This window comes from Phyllobates terribilis, unplaced genomic scaffold (genome assembly GCF_046119375.1).
Source record: "Phyllobates terribilis strain yellow unplaced genomic scaffold, ASM4611937v1 Scaffold_4__5_contigs__length_816908805, whole genome shotgun sequence".
Lineage (NCBI taxonomy): Eukaryota > Metazoa > Chordata > Amphibia > Anura > Dendrobatidae > Phyllobates > Phyllobates terribilis.
This window is the reverse complement of record NW_027362764.1, coordinates 405,861,586-405,880,359: the sequence shown is the minus strand read 5'-3', so window position 1 is coordinate 405,880,359 and position 18,774 is coordinate 405,861,586. Positions and strand designations below refer to the sequence as shown.

General features: G+C 51.6%; 1 protein-coding gene across 1 annotated transcript in view; it reads right to left on the bottom strand.

Annotated features, from left to right (window-relative positions):
- Window positions 1–18,774, bottom strand: part of LOC141265457 (dynein axonemal heavy chain 5-like) — a 526,560-nt gene that overhangs the window by 46,529 nt on the left and 461,257 nt on the right. Inside the window, exons 68-70 of the mRNA XM_073678599.1 lie at window positions 18,407–18,678; window positions 17,343–17,507; window positions 16,785–17,052 (exon numbers count right to left, since the gene is read on the bottom strand). Coding sequence (XP_073534700.1) covers window positions 16,785–17,052; window positions 17,343–17,507; window positions 18,407–18,678 — 705 coding nt within the window. The remainder of the gene's footprint in view (window positions 1–16,784; window positions 17,053–17,342; window positions 17,508–18,406; window positions 18,679–18,774) is intronic.

Sequence of the window (18,774 nt, the reverse complement as noted above, 5' to 3'; positions counted from 1 at the left end):
CTAAGAATGTTAAAGGCGATGCTTTATCTCGCAGCTTCTCTCCTACGGTCGGTGCCGAGGAGGAGGAGAGCATTTTGCAGAAAGGAGTTGTGGTGGCGGCATTGGACTCCGATTTGGAGAATGGGAGTCTGAATGCTCAAGATGATGCTCCATCTAACACTCCCCATGGGAGGTTGTTCGTGCCTAGAGCCTTTAGGAGAGATTTGTTTGTGGAGTGTCATGAGTCTCGGTTGGCAGGTCATCCAGGAGTTTCGGAGACTAAGAGACTTATCAGTCGCAGTTTTTGGTGGCCTGGATGGCAGAAGGAAGTCATCAAGTGGGTGCATCAGTGTACTGTGTGTGCTAGGTCAAAGGCTTCACATACTCCTGCTGCGGGGTTGCTTTGCCCTATGGAGGTTCCTAGTGCGCCTTGGACGCATCTCTCTATGGATTTTATTACTGATCTTCCTGTGTCTGAGGGTTTTACTGCCATCTGGGTGGTCGTAGACCGTTTTAGTAAGATGTGTCATTTGGTTCCATTCATTAAGTTGCCCTGCGCCAAGACAGCCAAGACACTCGCTAAGGCGTTTGTTAAGGAGATTGTCAAGCTCCATGGCGTTCCCACGGATATTGTTTCTGATAGAGGACCTCAGTTTGAGGCTCGCTTTTGGCGTGCTTTTTGTGACAGGTTGGGAGTCCATTTGTCATTTTCGTCTGGGTATCATCCTGAGTCTAATGGACAGACTGAAAGAAAGAACCAGGATGTTGAACAGTTTTTGCGTTTTGTGGCGGACAATCAAGAGGTGCGGTCTGAGTTTCTGCCTCTCGCAGAATTTGCTCTTAACAATCATACTGTAACATACCTGGCGGCGCCCTTGCATGGTGGTCCATCTCCCACTGTGCAAGAGCGCGCACTTGATCTCCAGTCCAGAATGTCTCTCTGGCTTCCCTCCATGGTATCTGTTTGTGTCTGTTTCTGCTGCTTAAGGGCGGCGCCCGATCACTTCCTGCTTTTTGTACCTGCTGTGGGTCACACCCCTTGTGCGTCCTCAGCCTATTGCTGTCTGTCACCTGGTATATAACCCAGCTGTATTTCCAGGCCTGTCTGAACACGCTCCTAGCCTGTTCCTTCCACCTTCTAGGGGCCGATTACCTAGACCCGCTCCTGTATCTTGTCTGTCCTGTCTGAACACGCTCCTAGCCTGTTCCCCCCGCCTTCTAGGGGCCGATTACCTAGACCCGCTCCTGTTTCTTGTCTGTCCTGTCTGAACACGCTCCTAGCCTGTTCCTCCCGCCTTCTAGGGGCCGATTACCTAGACCCGCTCCTGTATCTTGTCTGTCCTGTCTGTACACGCTCCTTGCCTGTTCGTCCCGCCTCTCTGGGGGCCGTATTCCCAGACCCGCTCCTGTATCCCGCTGCAGTGTCTGTCTTTTCCGTACACTCTGTTCCAGTCTGAACTCTCTCCTATCCTTTACCTGTTTTGCCTCTATGTCCGTTCCTTTCCTTTTTCTGCAGAGTCTGAACTCGTACCTAACTCCTGCTTGTTGTCTCTGTACTCCCGTTTGTGAGTTTGTGGTCCACTTGCTACTTCACTGCAAATACCCTGTGGGTATCTGGCTCTGCCTTTCCCTTCCTGTCTGTTCCGTGTGAACAGAGCCCTGTCCGTCCTGCTCTGACTCCTTGCTCTCTGCTCCGGCAGCCTTGCTCCGCTCTGACCCTTTTGCTCACTGCTCCGGCAGCCTTGCTCCGCTCTGACCCTTTTGCTCACTGCTCCGGCAGTCTTGCTCCGCTCTTATCCTTTTGCTCACTGCTCTGGCAGTCTTGCTCTGACTCCTTGCTCACTGCTCCAGGCGGCCTCGTCCTGCTCTGACTCCTTGCTCACTGCTCCGGCAGTCTTGCTCAGCTCTGACCCTTTGCTCACCGCTCCTGGCGGTCTCGTCCTGCTCAGCTCTTGCTCACCGCTCCAGGCGGTCTTGTCCTGCTCAGCTCTTGCTCACCGCTCCAGGCGGTCTCGTCCTGCTCTGCTCTTGCTCACCGCTCCAGGCGGTCTCGTCCTGCTCTGTTCTTGCTCACCGCTCCAGGCGGTCTCGTCCTGCCCTGCTCTTGCTCTCCACTCCTGGCGGTCTCGTCCTGCCCTGCTCTTGCTCACCGCTCCGGGCGGTCTCGTCCTGCCCTGCTCTCGCTCACCTCTCTGGGCGGCCTCACTCTGCTGTGTTTGTCCGCCACATCTGTGGTTCTGTTCCAGAGTCCCAGTGTGTACTGGGTCCTATCCCGCCTGTGTTCCTACCTGCTAGTGCCTTCCTGTCTGCACTCTAGCCGTGCTTGCCTGTACCCCCCTGCCTGCATACCCGCCTGCCTGCATACTAGCCGTGCCTGCCTATTCCCACCAGTCTGTGAGCCAGCCTAACCAGTCTGTTCCTATATTCCCCTGTGTGGGTCAACAGCCGTGTCCGGGGTCGGTCCTGGAGTAGCACCTGGTCCCTCTGCTCGGTTCCTCCTTGGTGCACTGGCGTCGTATGCCGTCGTGCGACCCTGGTCGGATCGGGTGAATACCTAGTTACGCCCCTCCAGGCATTCACTCTCCGGCACGGTCCAGTGGAATCACACGCACACGCCGCTCAGCCCGGGCGTATGCATTACAGCATGCTCAGGTCATGGTTCCCGTTGAGCCCCACGACCTTCGCTCTCTGAAACGTTTTCCAGCGAATACTTGCATTAAAAATAAATAAATACAATTTTTTTTTCTCTAGCTGAGTTCCTGGCTAATTACGCACCCGTCCAGATGGATCTATCTGCTCTCGTTCCTGCGGATCCGCCACGTTACTATGGGGATCCAAGACAAAGTCGTGCATTTGTGGAGCAATGCATGCTACACTTCAAGTTCTACCCTCTATGTTTTCCCACCGATCGGGTTAAGGTGGCATTCATTATGTCTAACCTAGCGGGTGATGCCTTGGAATGGATCAACCCCCTATGGGAAACACAGGATCCTATCGTCCTGGACATAATGGCCTTCCTGGTGGCCTTTCTAATGGTCTTCGATGATCCTAACCCGGAGGCTCCTGCTGAAGCTTCACTTCCCAATATCCCGGAGCAGCCCCGATGGGTAATGTGTGTGGGTAGCGCAATAGTCCTCCAGCCCAATGAGACTACTGCCCACCCAGAATCCTCACAGGGTGACTACGCTCTCCGGAATACTTCTCCCAACCTCAAGAGGCAGTCCAGACGTGCTAGACGTAGAGGCAAGCCGTCACGCCAGGGTCTGTCCTCCCTGAGACCTCCTGACCCCAACCTTGAAGTCCCTACTGAAGCTTCATCTCCCTGTATCCCGGAGAAGCCCCAACGGGTAATGTGCATGGGTAGTGCACCAGTTCCTCTGCCCGAAGAGACTACTGCCCATCCAGACTCCACACAGGAGAACTTCCTGCACCCGGCATCAGATGCTTCACCCACTTTAAACGGTGTGCAGGTCCAAGGATGCTCCGAAGCTGTGATTACCTCAGAGTCTGTGCACCTCTACTACCTGGCGGAGGACCCCCAGTTGCCTCCTGAATCCTCCAGGATACCACTCGATGACAAATGGAGAGAGACTTCTCTACACCTGGTACTCAATACTTTGTCCGCTCCGTCCAGTGAGCCTGACAATGGGTACCCTAAAGTGGTAGATACCCCCGAGTCTCTATACCCCTCCGACCAGGCGGAGGACCTCCAGTTGTCTCCAGAACCCTTCGGGGTGCTACCTGGTAGCGAAAGGACAGAGACTCTCCTATACTCTGTACCTGATACCTCGCTCGCTTCGTCCAGTGAGTCCAACCTAGTGTACTCTGAAGCAGGGGTTACCCATGAGTCTCTACACCCCTCCGACCAGGCGGAGGACCTCCAGTTGTCTCCGGAACCCTTCGGGGTGCTACCTGGTAGCGAAAGGACAGAGACTCTACTATACTCTGTACCTGATACCTCGCTCGCTTCGTCCAGTGAGTCCAACCTAGTGTACTCTGAAGCAGAGGTTACCCATGAGTCTCTACACCCCTCTGACCAGGCGGAGGACCTCCAGTTGTCTCCAGAACCCTTCGGGGTGCCACCTGGTGGTGAATGGACAGAGACTTTCCTATACTCGGTACCCGATACCTCGCCTGCTTCGTCCAGTGAGTCCGACCTAGTGTACTCTGAAGCAGATGTTTTCTCCGAGCCTCTGCACTCTTCTGACCCGGCGGAGGACCTCCAGTTGTTTCCTGAATCCTCCGGGGTACCACCAGATAACAAAGAGACAGTGATTTTTTCTCTTCCTGTACCTGATAACTCGTCTAATTCTTCCTGTGAGCTTGACAAGATGTACCTCGAAGCAGAGTTTACCCCCAAGTCTCTGCTCCCCTCCAACCCGGTGGAGGACTTCCAGTTGTCTCCTGTACCCTCTGGGGTGCCACCTGAAAATATGTGGAGAGAGACTTCCTTGTGTGCTGTTCCTGGTACTCCACCCGTTCCGTCTGTTGCTGAGGATGGCTGGATAGGAGGTAGCATCCTAGCTAACCAGATGAGACCAGTTTTTCCTGTGGACAGTGGGAGTGATCTCCTTAAAGTGAAGGATTGGCCCTCGAATTCCCTGCGGAAGATTTTGGCAGGCCTGAAGAAGAGGGGGCGTAAGGGGGGGGGTACTGTAACATACCTGGCGGCGCCCTTGCATGGTGGTCCATCTCCCACTGTGCAAGAGCGCGCACTTGATCTCCAGTCCAGAATGTCTCTCTGGCTTCCCTCCATGCTGTCTGTTTGTGTCTGTTTCTGCTGCTTAAGGGCGGCGCCCGATCACTTCCTGCTTTTTGTACCTGCTGTGGGTCACACCCCTTGTGCGTCCTCAGCCTATTGCTGTCTGTCACCTGGTATATAACCCAGCTGCTCCAATCAATCCCTGCCTGAGCATTGTGCTTCATTCAGTGTGTGCTTGCACTCTGAAGGTGCCAGGTCCCGTTCTGTGTTTCTCTTGTCTGCCTATCCTGGAGGCTGTATTTCCAGGCCTGTCTGAACACGCTCCTAGCCTGTTCCTTCCGCCTTCTAGGGGCCGATTACCTAGACCCGCTCCTGTATCTTGTCTGTCCTGTCTGAACACGCTCCTAGCCTGTTCCCCCCACCTTCTAGGGGCTGATTACCTAGACCCGCTCCTGTTTCTTGTCTGTCCTGTCTGAACATGCTCCTAGCCTGTTCCTCCCGCCTTCTAGGGGCTGATTACCTAGACCCGCTCCTGTATCTTGTCTGTCCTGTCTGTACACGCTCCTTGCCTGTTCGTCCCGCCTCTCTGGGGGCCGTATTCCCAGACCCGCTCCTGTATCCCGCTGCAGTGTCGGTCTCTTCCGTACACTCTGTTCCAGTCTGAACTCTCTCCTATCCTTTACCTGTTTTGCCTCTATGTCCGTTCCTTTCCTTTTTCTGCAGAGTCTGAACTCGTACCTAACTCCTGCTTGTTGTCTCTGTACTCCCGTTTGTGAGTTTGTGGTCCACTTGCTACTTCAGTGCAAATACCCTGTGGGTATCTGGCTCTGCCTTTCCCTTCCTGTCTGTTCCGTGTGAACAGAGCCCTGTCCGTCCTGCTCTGACTCCTTGCTCTCTGCTCCGGCAGCCTTGCTCCGCTCTGACCCTTTTGCTCACTGCTCCGGCAGCCTTGCTCCGCTCTGACCCTTTTGCTCACTGCTCCGGCAGTCTCGCTCCGCTCTTATCCTTTTGCTCACTGCTCTGGCAGTCTTGCTCTGACTCCTTGCTCACTGCTCCAGGCGGCCTCGTCCTGCTCTGACTCCTTGCTCACTGCTCCGGCAGTCTTGCTCAGCTCTGACCCTTTGCTCACCGCTCCTGGCGGTCTCGTCCTGCTCAGCTCTTGCTCACCGCTCCAGGCGGTCTTGTCCTGCTCAGCTCTTGCTCACCGCTCCAGGCGGTCTCGTCCTGCTCTGCTCTTGCTCACCGCTCCAGGCGGTCTCGTCCTGCTCTGCTCTTGCTCACCGCTCCAGGCGGTCTCGTCCTGCTCTGTTCTTGCTCACCGCTCCAGGCGGTCTTGTCCTGCTCAGCTCTTGCTCACCGCTCCAGGCGGTCTCGTCCTGCTCTGCTCTTGCTCACCGCTCCAGGCGGTCTCGTCCTGCCCTGCTCTTGCTCTCCGCTCCTGGCGGTCTCGTCCTGCCCTGCTCTTGCTCACCGCTCCGGGCGGTCTCGTCCTGCCCTGCTCTCGCTCACCTCTCTGGGCGGCCTCACTCTGCTGTGTTTGTCCGCCACATCTGTGGTTCTGTTCCAGAGTCCCAGTGTGTACTGGGTCCTATCCCGCCTGTGTTCCTACCTGCTAGTGCCTTCCTGTCTGCACTCTAGCCGTGCTTGCCTGTACCCCCCTGCCTGCATACCCGCCTGCCTGCATACTAGCCGTGCCTGCCTATTCCCACCAGTCTGTGAGCCAGCCTAACTAGTCTGTTCCTGTATTCCCCTGTGTGGGTCAACAGCCGTGTCCGGGGTCTGTCCTGGAGTAGCACCTGGTCCCTCTGCTCGGTTCCTCCTTGGTGCACTGGCGTCGTATGCCGTCGTGCGACCCTGGTCGGATCGGGTGAATACCTAGTTACGCCCCTCCAGGCATTCACTCTCCGGCACGGTCCAGTGGAATCACACGCACACGCCGCTCAGCCCGGGCGTGTGCATTACACATACATCCTCCTCTGCTGGGTGTTCTCCTTTTTTTGGTTGCACTGGGAGACATCCGTCTTTTGGTTCGTTCTCCAAATTGGGGTCGGCGGTGCCGGAGGAGGAGAATTTTTCCGGTGATTTGGAGAGAGTTTGGACTAATGTACGTTGTAACCTGCAAGAGGCTAACAAGAAGTCCAAGAAGTATTTTGACAGGAAACGTAAAGAGGTTTTGTTTACTGTGGGTGACATGGTTTGGTTGTCCTCGAAGAACTTGCAGTTGAGGATTCCCTCTAAAAAACTGGGTCCTAAGTTTGTGGGTCCATTTAAAGTGCTTCAGGTTGTTAACCCATCTGCTGTCAGGTTGGATGTCCCTACTTCCTGGAAGATTAATTCTGTGTTTCATGTTTCCTTGTTGAAAGAGGCTGACGTTTCTAATAGGGATGCCACTGTCACAGTTCCTCCTGAGGTGGAAGACGGTGAATATGAAATTTCTCGTATTTTGAATTCAAGATGGCATAGAGGGTATTACAGTATCTTGTCTCCTGGAAGGGTTTCGGTCCCGAAGACAGCTCCTGGGTAAGGACGGATGATGTCTCTGCTCCTAGGCTTGTTAAAGCTTTCCACAGGAGGTTTCCTGATAGGCCTGGCCCTGGAGGATCCGGAGGATCCTCATAGAAGAGGGGGTACTGTTAGAACCCTCCTGTTAGTTTTTGCTATCTTGTGTTTTGCGGTCATGTGACCATCTGCCTATTTATTCCAGCTCCACCCTTCGGGCTTTGCTGGACTTCAGTGTTTTTTGCCTGTCTCTCTAGCCAGGTGCTTCGGTGCTTATCTCTGTCTAGTTTGCTTGGTCCTCTGGACCTCTAGTACTTTTTGTCAGTTTGTCTTTTTGCTCTGCAACAACTTCTGTTAGGAGGTGTACCATTTTTGTCCCAGTCCTTAGTTCTTTAGGGACCCCTCCCTTTATTCTATAGGTCTCCGTTCAGACTAGCCGAGGAGGAAGGCGGGTCAGTTCACAAGGAACAGGCTGCCCACTACATCGTAGGGATTCAGCTTAGTCTTACTGTAGGGACAGCTTTTCCCATTCTTTCCTTAGTTTATGTTGCAGATCATAACACTAGCTATATGTAATGTATTACTTTTAAGACAGAAAAAAATCAAGCTGAAATACTGTTGCAACACTTTCACAGGGCACTAAAAGGGGTTGTTCGGGACATTTACATGCACCCCCGGTGATCAGCTGTTCCCAGTGCCAGCAGCATCTGGAGTTCTCAGTTATGTAGCAGCACAGCACAACTTTGTCAACGGTATAGTTCTCATGGTCAGGTACTGCACATCGACCTCCTTTTGATTTGAATAACTGAGCATTTAAGGACGCCAATGGGTACAACACCCCCACCGATCAGATATTGATCTATGCTAAGGAGAGATCATCAATGTAATCATCCGACACAACCCCTTTAAGTAGACCTGTCACCTTTCCTGATGTTTTAGTAATACTTGTATAAATAACCATACTTGAGCAAATTATCTCAGAACTCTATTTTTTTATTCCACTCTGCTTTGTACTATTACTATGGTACTCCTCCTGGAAATATAAGAATAAACTGACAAATAGGTGTGACCATGTACCTTGTCAAAGAAGTGTGCATTGGATAGCGTTAGGGTGTGCATGGGCATGCCCATCAACAAGGGGTATGGAAAACCCAGGTGTTATTTGAAAAGGAATGGTACAATGCAAAGCTCATCAATAAAAGATGCCACAGAATTTTTACTTCATGGCGATTGCAAGTATTTATTTTGATCTGGTCACCCAAAGTAATAGTGGCTGCAGAGTAGAAAAAACTTTTTTGGGAGTTTTTTTTTATTTTTTTTATTTTGCCTCTCAGTTGCGGAGATATTAGTAATCAAGGTATTCGGTACCTAATGCGTTATCTTTTTTCTAAGTCCAAGTGTGCTTCACTGGGGGTTTGTACTTCTTCTCACTGTATGATAGTGACCAATCATAAGCAGGCGGCAACATTTACAGGAAAGAAGGACACACCCCCATCATAGCTTAGAACAGATTTCTCAGTGTGTGAGATGTAATGATACAGCCCTCATCTACTGTTCTAATGCAGGTGAGCTTAGCTGTGTCACATTACAAACCCTTCTATAAGCTCTTCTGATTAGACAGTGTGTCAGTAATCACATTTGTCTGCTGTGCACAAGCAATTTGTAATTGCTCTGCAGTGAGGTCAGGACTGTCAATGTAGCGCCGGCGTCCCTGCCCTCTGCTAGGCAGGGACGCTGTTCCCCTCACCTCTCTGCTCCGTGCCCGGCGTCCTCCTCCCGCTCTGCTGGCAGCGCGCGCTCCTTCCCGGCCACTGTGCTTAGGGCGCGCGCGCGCGCGCTCTCCCTCCCTCTTAAAGGGGCCGCGCGCGCCGTCCTAAGGAGTCCCCGGCCAATGGCCAGAGGACTTCACCATATATAAGGCACCTCCTCCAAAATGGAGGTGCCCGAGCAATGTTGTTGCACTGTTCACTACTCTGCTTCAGCCCTCAGGTCCCGTTGCCAGTTACCTGCCAGATACCTGCCAGATTCCTGCCAGCTTGCTGTCTTATTCCTGCCTGATATTCTGCTACCTGCCTGCTAGCCTGAGGTCCGACGGTCTGCCTTACTACTCCTGTCAGTCTGTCTAAGGACCAGCTTGCCCGCTCACCTGGGAGCACACATCAACTACCTGCCTGCTTGCCTGAGGTCCGACGGTCTGCCTTCCAATTCTTGTCAGTCTGTCTATGGACCAGCTTGCCCGCTCACCTGGGAGCGCACACCTGCTACCTGCCTGCTAGCCTACCTGGAGGCTCTGCCGTCACGTGCTGTGACCACCTGCCTGTCCAGTGACTCCTGCCCGCTCACCTGGGAGCGCTCATCTGCTGCCTGTCTGCTAGCCTACCTGGAGGCTCTGCCGTCACGTGCTGTGACCACCCGCCTGTCCAGAGACTTCTGCCCGCTCATCTGCCTGGGAGCGCTCATCTGCCGCCTGTCTGTTGGTCTTCCTGGAGGCTCCGCCGTCACATGCTGTGACCACCCGTTTATCCAGAGACTCTTGCCTGCTCACCTGGGAGCTCACGTCTACCATCAGCCGCCACAGGTCGTACCAACCCTTTACCCAGAGACTGCCCCGGTCACTTGCCGTGACCATCTGCCCGTTCACCCAGAGACTGCCCCGGTCACTTGCCGTGACCATCTGCCCGTTCACCCAGAGACTGCCCCGGTCACTTGCCGTGACCATCTGCCCGTTCATCCAGAGACTGCCCCGGTCACTTGCCGTGACCTCCTGCCCGTTCTTCTAGAGACTGTCCCGGTCACCTGCTGTGACTGCCTGCCTGGTCGCCACCCGCTCCCTTACAAGGACCGCCCCCTTGTATAGTAGCTCAGAGGTTCCGCCTCCCAGACCCGTTACAGTTTGCTCGGGCCATGGAACCCCGTGGCACCCAAGCTCCCTCGCTCTCGGACCTGTGTCATGAACTGTCCCGTCAGAGGTCCCAACAGGAGTCCATCCTGGGTCACCTGCGGAATGTCAATTCTCGCCTGGACACTCTGACTGCTCCGCCAGCAACCTCCGCCAGTGCCATGACTCGCAATCCGGCAGCTCCGCTGTCCACTAATACCATGGTATCCTACCCCGGACCCCGGCTTTCTGCACCTCCTCGCTTCGGAGGTGACTCCGCCCAGGCTCGGGGCTTCATAAATCAGTGCACCCTGCACTTTGAACTCCTGTCCCACCAGTTTAACTCCGACCGGGCCAAAATTGCCTTCATCATGTCCCATCTCACCGGGGAGGCCCTGGCCTGGCTAAATCCTCTATGGGAGAGAGGAGACCCCCTGGTGTCCGACTTGCCTGCCTTTCTCATGGCTTTCCGGAAAGTCTTCGACGAACCCGGACGGAAGACCTCATCCGCATCATCACTGCTACGCCTCCGTCAGGGAAGTCTCACCATGGGCCAATATGCCATACGGTTCCGTACCCTTGCCTCGGAGCTGGCCTGGGATAACGACGCTCTGGTATCCGTCTTCTGGGAGGGTCTGTCCGGCCGTATTAAAGATGAACTTGCCGGTCGGGACATTCCTACCACTCTTGATGACCTAATAACTCTTGCCACCCGGATTGACCTACGGTTCCAGGAGCGTGCCAAAGAGGTCACCCGTGAGAGGAGGTTTCCACGTCTAGCTCCTACTTTTCAGAAATCCGTCTCTCCCCAGGTACACTCTCCTGAGCCTATGCAGGTCGACCAGACCAAGATGGTCAAAACCCGTCAGGACTTACGCCGTGCCGAGGGGAGCTGCTTCTACTGTGGCAGTAAGGAGCACCGGATCCGTGCCTGCCCGGAGAGGTCGGGAAACGCCTGTGTCTAGGTTCGCTCAGAGAGGTCGACCTAGACAAGAATAAATCCTCTCCATCTCTGCTGCTGTCAGTCTCAATCGTCTGCGGGGAGAACCGTTATTTCGAACTAGCCCAACTTGACTCTGGAGCAGCCGGGAATCTTATTTCACAGTCCCTGGTAGAGAAATACCGCATCCCCACCAAACCTCTGGCTGTACCCTTGTCTGTTGCTGCCGTGGATGGGGGTCTCTTACCACGCCCCATCCAACTCATCACCGAATCCATTACTCTGCAGGTGGGAATGCTGCATTCTGAGAGTATCTCCTTTCATGTTCTGCCTGGACTCTCTCACGCCCTCTTGCTAGGTCTACCTTGGCTCCAGAGACATGCACCCGTGCTTGACTGGCAGACCGGAGAAGTCCTTCGCTGGGGACAGGACTGCCATAAGACCTGTCTGGTTCCCGTCCATCCCGTCCGTCCTTCTCCTACCCCAGCTAATCTACCTGGACTGCTGATTCCTTATTGGTCTTATGCTGATGTCTTTAATAAAAAGGAGGCAGAGACACTACCCCCTCATAGACCATACGACTGCCCTATCGACCTGTTACCTGGTACTACTCCTCCCCGTGGGCGTATTTATCCATTATCCGCTGCTGAGACCCGGTCGATGTCCGAATATATTGAGGAGAATCTGGCCAGAGGATTCATCCGGAAATCTACCTCCCCGGCGGGAGCAGGCTTCTTTTTCGTCAAAAAGAAGGACGGCTCTCTCCGTCCCTGTATAGACTATAGAGGCCTTAACCAGATCACGGTGAAGAATAAGTACCCCCTTCCGCTCATTCCGGAGTTATTTGATCATCTGAGGGGGGCTAGAATCTTCACCAAACTGGACCTCCGTGGGGCGTACAACTTGGTTCGTATCCGTCAGGGGGATGAATGGAAGACGGCATTCAACACCCGGGACGGCCACTATGAATATCTGGTAATGCCCCTTGGTCTCTGTAACGCTCCTGCCGTCTTTCAAGAGTTGGTCAATGACATCTTCCGGGACCTTCTCTACTCCTGCGTAGTGGTGTACCTGGACGACATCTTGGTCTTCTCTCCGGATCTCCAGACTCACCGGAGGGACGTTCGTCAGGTCCTGCTCAGGCTCAGGCAGAATCACCTCTTCGCTAAATACGAGAAGTGCCTCTTTGAGCAGACCTCGCTTCCGTTTTTGGGCTACATTATTTCTCAGACCGGCCTACGAATGGATCCAGAGAAACTGTCTGCCATCGAGAAATGGCCTCGACCGGAGGGGTTGAAGGCCATTCAGCGGTTCCTGGGCTTCGCCAACTACTACCGCCTCTTCATACCGCACTTCTCTTCCCGGACTGCCCCAATTTCCGCGCTCACCCGTAAGGGTACTAATCCCAAAGAGTGGCCGCCCGAAGCAGAGGAGGCCTTTCTTTCCTTAAAGCAGGCCTTCTCTTCCGCCCCGGTGCTGCATCGCCCGGACGGCAACAAGCAGTTCTTCCTGGAAGTTGACGCCTCCTCCTCTGGAGCCGGAGCGGTACTTACTCAAAAATCATCTTCCGGGAGGATGGTAACTTGCGGCTTCTTCTCTAAACTCTTCTCCTCCTCAGAGCGCAATTATTCCATAGGAGACCGAGAGTTATTGGCCATCAAACTGGCATTGGAGGAGTGGCGTTACCTGCTCGAGGGGGCTCTTCACCCGGTAATAATTTACACTGACCACAAGAACTTGGCTTACCTCCAGCATGCCCAGAGACTTAACCCGCGCCAAGCCCGGTGGTCCTTGTTTTTTGCTCGCTTTGATTTTGTTCTTCATTTTCGCCCGGCTGACAAAAACGTCAAGGCGGACGCCTTGTCTCGATCCTTTCTGGTGTCTGATCTCGAGGAAGATCCGAAACACATCATCGATCCCGCCAGAGTAATGCAGGTGGCTCCCGTGAGTCTAAATCGTCTCCCTCCCGGAAAGACGTTCGTATCAGTACCTGATCGGGAGAAGATCCTTCACTGGGGTCACTCGTCTAAACTGGCTGGCCACGCCGGTCAGAAAAAGACCCTCCAGCTTATTACCCGGCACTACTGGTGGCCTACCCTGCACAAGGACGTAATAGACTTTGTTTCTGCCTGTGTGTCCTGTGCCCGCAACAAGGTTCCGAGACATCTGCCAGCCGGTCGCCTCCTTCCGCTTTCTGTACCTGCTGCCCCCTGGCAGCATATAGCAATGGACTTTATAACTGACCTCCCAGTCTCTGCCGGTTGTACGGTCATTTGGGTGGTCGCTGACCGCTTCTCCAAGATGGCTCATTTCGTTCCCCTGCCAGGCCTCCCGTCTGCACCTGAGCTAGCTAAAGACTTTATTCGTCACATCTTTCGTCTTCATGGCCTGCCCCTCCACATCGTGTCGGATCGTGGGGTACAGTTCACCTCACGCTTCTGGAGAGCCACTTGTAAACTGCTAGATGTCACCCTGGACTTCTCTTCCGCTTACCACCCACAGTCCAATGGTCAAGTGGAGCGGATCAATCAGAACCTGACCAGTTACCTCCGGCACTTCGTTAATGCCCATCATTCAGACTGGGTGGATCTCCTACCATGGGCCGAGTTCTCTTATAACAATCACGAGAGCGAATCCTCCTCCAAATCCCCGTTTTTTGTAGTCTTCGGTCAGCATCCTCGGATTCCTTTTCCTGTCTCCACCTCTGTGGACAACCCGGCTGCGGAATCTCTCGTTAGCAAATTTTCCTCCATTTGGGAGAGTACCCGATCCGCACTCCTTCAGTCGTCCGAACGGATGAAAAGACACGCTGACATAAAACGCCTGGATCCTCCACAATTTCGTCCTGGAGATAAAGTCTGGCTCTCATCTAAATATGTCCGACTCAAGATACCTTCTTACAAGTTAGGGCCTCGGTTCATCGGTCCTCTGGAGGTCATCAGTCAGATCAACCCGGTGGCCTATAAATTGAAACTCCCGGCCAACTTACGGATCCCTAACTCCTTCCATGTATCTCTCCTCAAACCTGTGGTACTTAACTCTTTTTCCAAGTCTACAGGTACGCCTCCTGCTCCGGTTTCTGCTGAGGACGAGTTTGAGGTAGAGAACATTCTTGCCACCAAAAGGGTAAGAGGAAAGACCTTTTTTCTAGTAGATTGGAAGGGGTTTGGTCCTGAGGAGAGAACGTGGGAGCCCCGGGAGAACATCCATGCCCCGCTCATCCTTGCTAAATTTCTGTCTGGCCTAAAAAAGGGGGGGCCTAAAGGGGGGGGTACTGTAGCGCCGGCGTCCCTGCCCTCTGCTAGGCAGGGACGCTGTTCCCCTCACCTCTCTGCTCCGTGCCCGGCGCCCTCCTCCCGCTCTGCTGGCAGCGCGCGCTCCTTCCCGGCCACTGTGCTTAGGGCGCGCGCGCTCTCCCTCCCTCTTAAAGGGGCCGCGCGCGCCGTCCTAAGGAGTCCCCGGCCAATGGCCAGAGGACTTCACCATATATAAGGCACCTCCTCCAAAATGGAGGTGCCCGAGCAATGTTGTTGCACTGTTCACTACTCTGCTTCAGCCCTCAGGTCCCGTTGCCAGTTACCTGCCAGATACCTGCCAGATTCCTGCCAGCTTGCTGTCTTATTCCTGCCTGATATTCTGCTACCTGCCTGCTAGCCTGAGGTCCGACGGTCTGCCTTACTACTCCTGTCAGTCTGTCTAAGGACCAGCTTGCCCGCTCACCTGGGAGCGCACATCAACTACCTGCCTGCTTGCCTGAGGTCCGACGGTCTGCCTTCCAACTCTTGTCAGTCTGTCTATGGACCAGCTTGCCCGCTCACCTGGGAGCACACACCTGCTACCTGCCTGCTAGCCTACCTGGAGGCTCTGCCGTCACGTGCTGTGACCACCTGCCTGTCCAGTGACTCCTGCCCGCTCACCTGGGAGCGCTCATCTGCTGCCTGTCTGCTAGCCTACCTGGAGGCTCTGCCGTCACGTGCTGTGACCACCCGCCTGTCCAGAGACTTCTGCCCGCTCACCTGGGAGCGCTCATCTGCCGCCTGTCTGTTGGTCTTCCTGGAGGCTCCGCCGTCACATGCTGTGACCACCCGTTTATCCAGAGACTCTCGCCTGCTCACCTGGGAGCTCACGTCTACCATCAGCCGCCACAGGTCGTACCAACCCTTTACCCAGAGACTGCCCCGGTCACTTGCCGTGACCATCTGCCCGTTCACCCAGAGACTGCCCCGGTCACTTGCCGTGACCATCTGCCCGTTCACCCAGAGACTGCCCCGGTCACTTGCCGTGACCATCTGCCCGTTCATCCAGAGACTGCCCCGGTCACTTGCCGTGACCTCCTGCCCGTTCTTCTAGAGACTGTCCCGGTCACCTGCTGTGACTGCCTGCCTGGTCGCCACCCGCTCCCTTACAAGGACCGCCCCCTTGTATAGTAGCTCAGAGGTTCCGCCTCCCAGACCCGTTACAGTCATTACATCTCACATAGGAGTAACCTGCCTGTTCTGGACTACTCCTGCTTGAGATATAATGACACCATGCTCTAATCTCACTGCAGAGCAATTACATTACAAGTTAAGCACACCAGATACAGACACATCTCCAGACAGGTAGAGTGGGTGGAGCGGCAGTACAGCAGAGCTGACAGGAGGTGAGAGGAGGAAAACTGATAGCAGGGTTTATAATTTGACACAGCTAAACTCACTGTGCTGTCCCTCCCCGCACAGGGACTTTCTCTGAAAGGTGTTAGTCATCTGTGCTTTCTAATCATGGAGGAGGTTAGATCGGTAGATCGGGGTTGTATCTTTACATCTCACACACTGAGAAACCTGCTCTAAGCTATTGTGGGGGTGTGTTGTTCTTTCCTTAAGCATTGCTGAATGCTTATGATTGGTCAGCATCATACAGGGAGAAGAAGTACACATCTTTAGTGAAAACTATCTGGTAACACCCTATTAGACTTAGTTAACTAGTTAACTCATTATGTGCAAATACTTTCATTGCAAATATCTCCACAACAGATAGGAGAAATTCAAAAAAATATTGCTCTCGGCACCCACAATTGTTAATAATTTTTAACTATATGAATTATCTTTTACATTTAACATTAATTACATGTAATCCATAATACGTATGGGATATGTGAAAATGCATCTACCTGATGTTTGGAGAACTGAAGTCATTATTATATGCACTCTCAGTAAAGAAGAAATTGGGAAAATAGCAAGATACTGGCTTTATACACAAATATAGAAAATGGTACAATGTAATGAATGTGCTACTATTTTCATGAAGGATCTTAAGAATTTAACAAAAGGCATTCTTTAATAGATGAGCATTCTAGTGAGATCAATGAAAAACTGAAAAGACGAGACTTGGCTTGATAATAACATGCCAAAAAAATAAAATCTAGACAAACTTCAAAAGGGCAAGGAACAGCATTATAGTAAGAATTGTAGCACACAAAAAAAAATGAAAAGCCAGAATAGAACAGGTTGGCCCAAGTGCAACCCTTTTCACTTACTCACAAGATAGGGCATAATTGCATTATTTCATAGATTATAATGGAGCGTCACTGCACTTGTGCAACCATCATTTACGGTAATTACAATGGGAGACTTGGGACCCCCCATTATCAACATTCAGCATCCCAGCATTGGGACACTCATCATACATTTATCATCTATCATGTGTCTGTGGGGCAGCTCCTTATAGGCTGCATTCAAAATTCCATATTACACCAGACTGACTCCATTGTTTAATAATATACTCTCAGACAAAGATAAAAAACATACCTTGTGGTGGTTCATTAGTAAATTTTATTGATGACTGTAGCAAATTTATAGGGAACTTGGGGTGGACTTCTGTAGTGATCCAAGTTCTGAAACCATCATGCACAGTTTCTGTGACCGTAATTGTATCCAGTAACTCATCCATGAAGTCCAATCCTAAATGACAGTTTTGAAGGAGTAACCATCCACCATCTTGCATGGATTGACTTAGAAGACGTCTAGCGTGAACCTCTTGCCCCTGGCCCATAGAGATTGCACGACAAGGAGCATTCTGTCAAACGAATTAAGATCATTAGTATGAAACAAGTTTCTTTCATTTTAGAATATGCCAAAAGCCTATCGTCCATAGACATTCTATGAATACAACAGCTAGGTTTCTCCACACTAGTCTGAGTACAGAATAAAATCCGCACATTTATGATTGTAAGATGTGTATAGATAGGATTAACAGCATTAATAAAGTAATTTTAATAGGTAGTATCAATTAAACAAAAATATCTCTTCATTGTTGGTGACTACACAAAGTACATATATAGGACCTTGTGTTAATTTATACAGTACCTTAGCTTTCGCCAGGCGCTCAATATTTTCTGTGGGATCTGAGCCCATGGATAGGAAGCAGATCATGGGGGTTCTGCAATCACTTTCGGCCCACATAGACTCCATATCAAGAATAAATCCTTCCGAATATTTTACACCAAGAGATTCTGCTATGTAATGTCTAGCCTACAAATAAGCAGAACATCACAATACAATATTGTAGTGCATCATATTTATAACTCAAAGTGTGTAGACCACTGATTAAAATACAGTAAAAAAATTCAAGGATGAGGTTTAATAACCCTATTCTCCATCATAAATGGTGGGAAAAGCAGAAGACTCCAACTGAATGAAAAAATGAAGCAGGGACATCAAAAACCATGTCAGTGTCTAATTTTGACTGAAGAATGTCACTTACAGGGAAACTGTCACATGATTCATGCTGTTCAAACCATAGACAGTGACTGCATCTTGGTATACTTTTCTCTGATACGCTCTGATGTTTTATAGAATGTATAGTTTGAAAATCCAGCTAGGTACCATGGGCATAGATGACACTAGTATTGCATCGCCCCTGGTGGGCTTCTTCTAGTGCTGTGCCAGGTGATTGACAGGTCTCTCACAGGTCTTCTCTATGGAAGAGACCTGTCAATCACCTGGAGTGGCACTGGGAGAAGCCATCTGTGGATGGTGCCAGAATAATCTCATCTAAAGCTATGGTTCATATAACTACATTGTCTCTTAAACACCGGAGGGTTTCAGAGAAATATAAACATGACTACAGTGTTGCTGCCAGGCTTTGATTCATGATGGCCGTGGTTTGGGCAGCATGAATTGTGTGACAGGTTCCATTGAAGATGTGAGCATCATCATTTCAAAATGCAGTAGCTGTATAAGTATTACTTACAGTGACATATTAATGCTTCAATATTAAAAAATTCTCTATATAAGCACTTCACATATAGTTTTGCCACGTGACCAATTAATGGCATATGTACATTATTTTTTATGTTATTGGCTCCAATAAATGTGCCATTATTCCATGAAAAACCTAATACAGATTTCACGTGTAGATGCAACTGTACCTGTGCAATAGTACGATCAGGACACCAGCTTCGAATAAGAAGAAGCTTTCTAAAAGTATCCAGTAGACTATCATATCCATCAGGTAATGATGCCTCTTCTGGTGCTTCCTCATCAAACCAGATCTTCCATGATTTCTCATTCCTCGCCACCTGTCCAAGGAGGTTGTTGAAAGGTGGCAGATTGGATAACTGGACTAGATTGAGCCAGGTCATATCAAGTATCCATTTTTTTGGTTTTGGCTCCACAGAATTCAGATCTAATGTCGCACCACCTGGATGGGGGGAGAAGAAAAGTTTCTCAGGTTGAAGTTAAAAATACATATTGCCGTCTGGTAAACATCGTTTTGCTTATTTGTGCAAGCTTATTC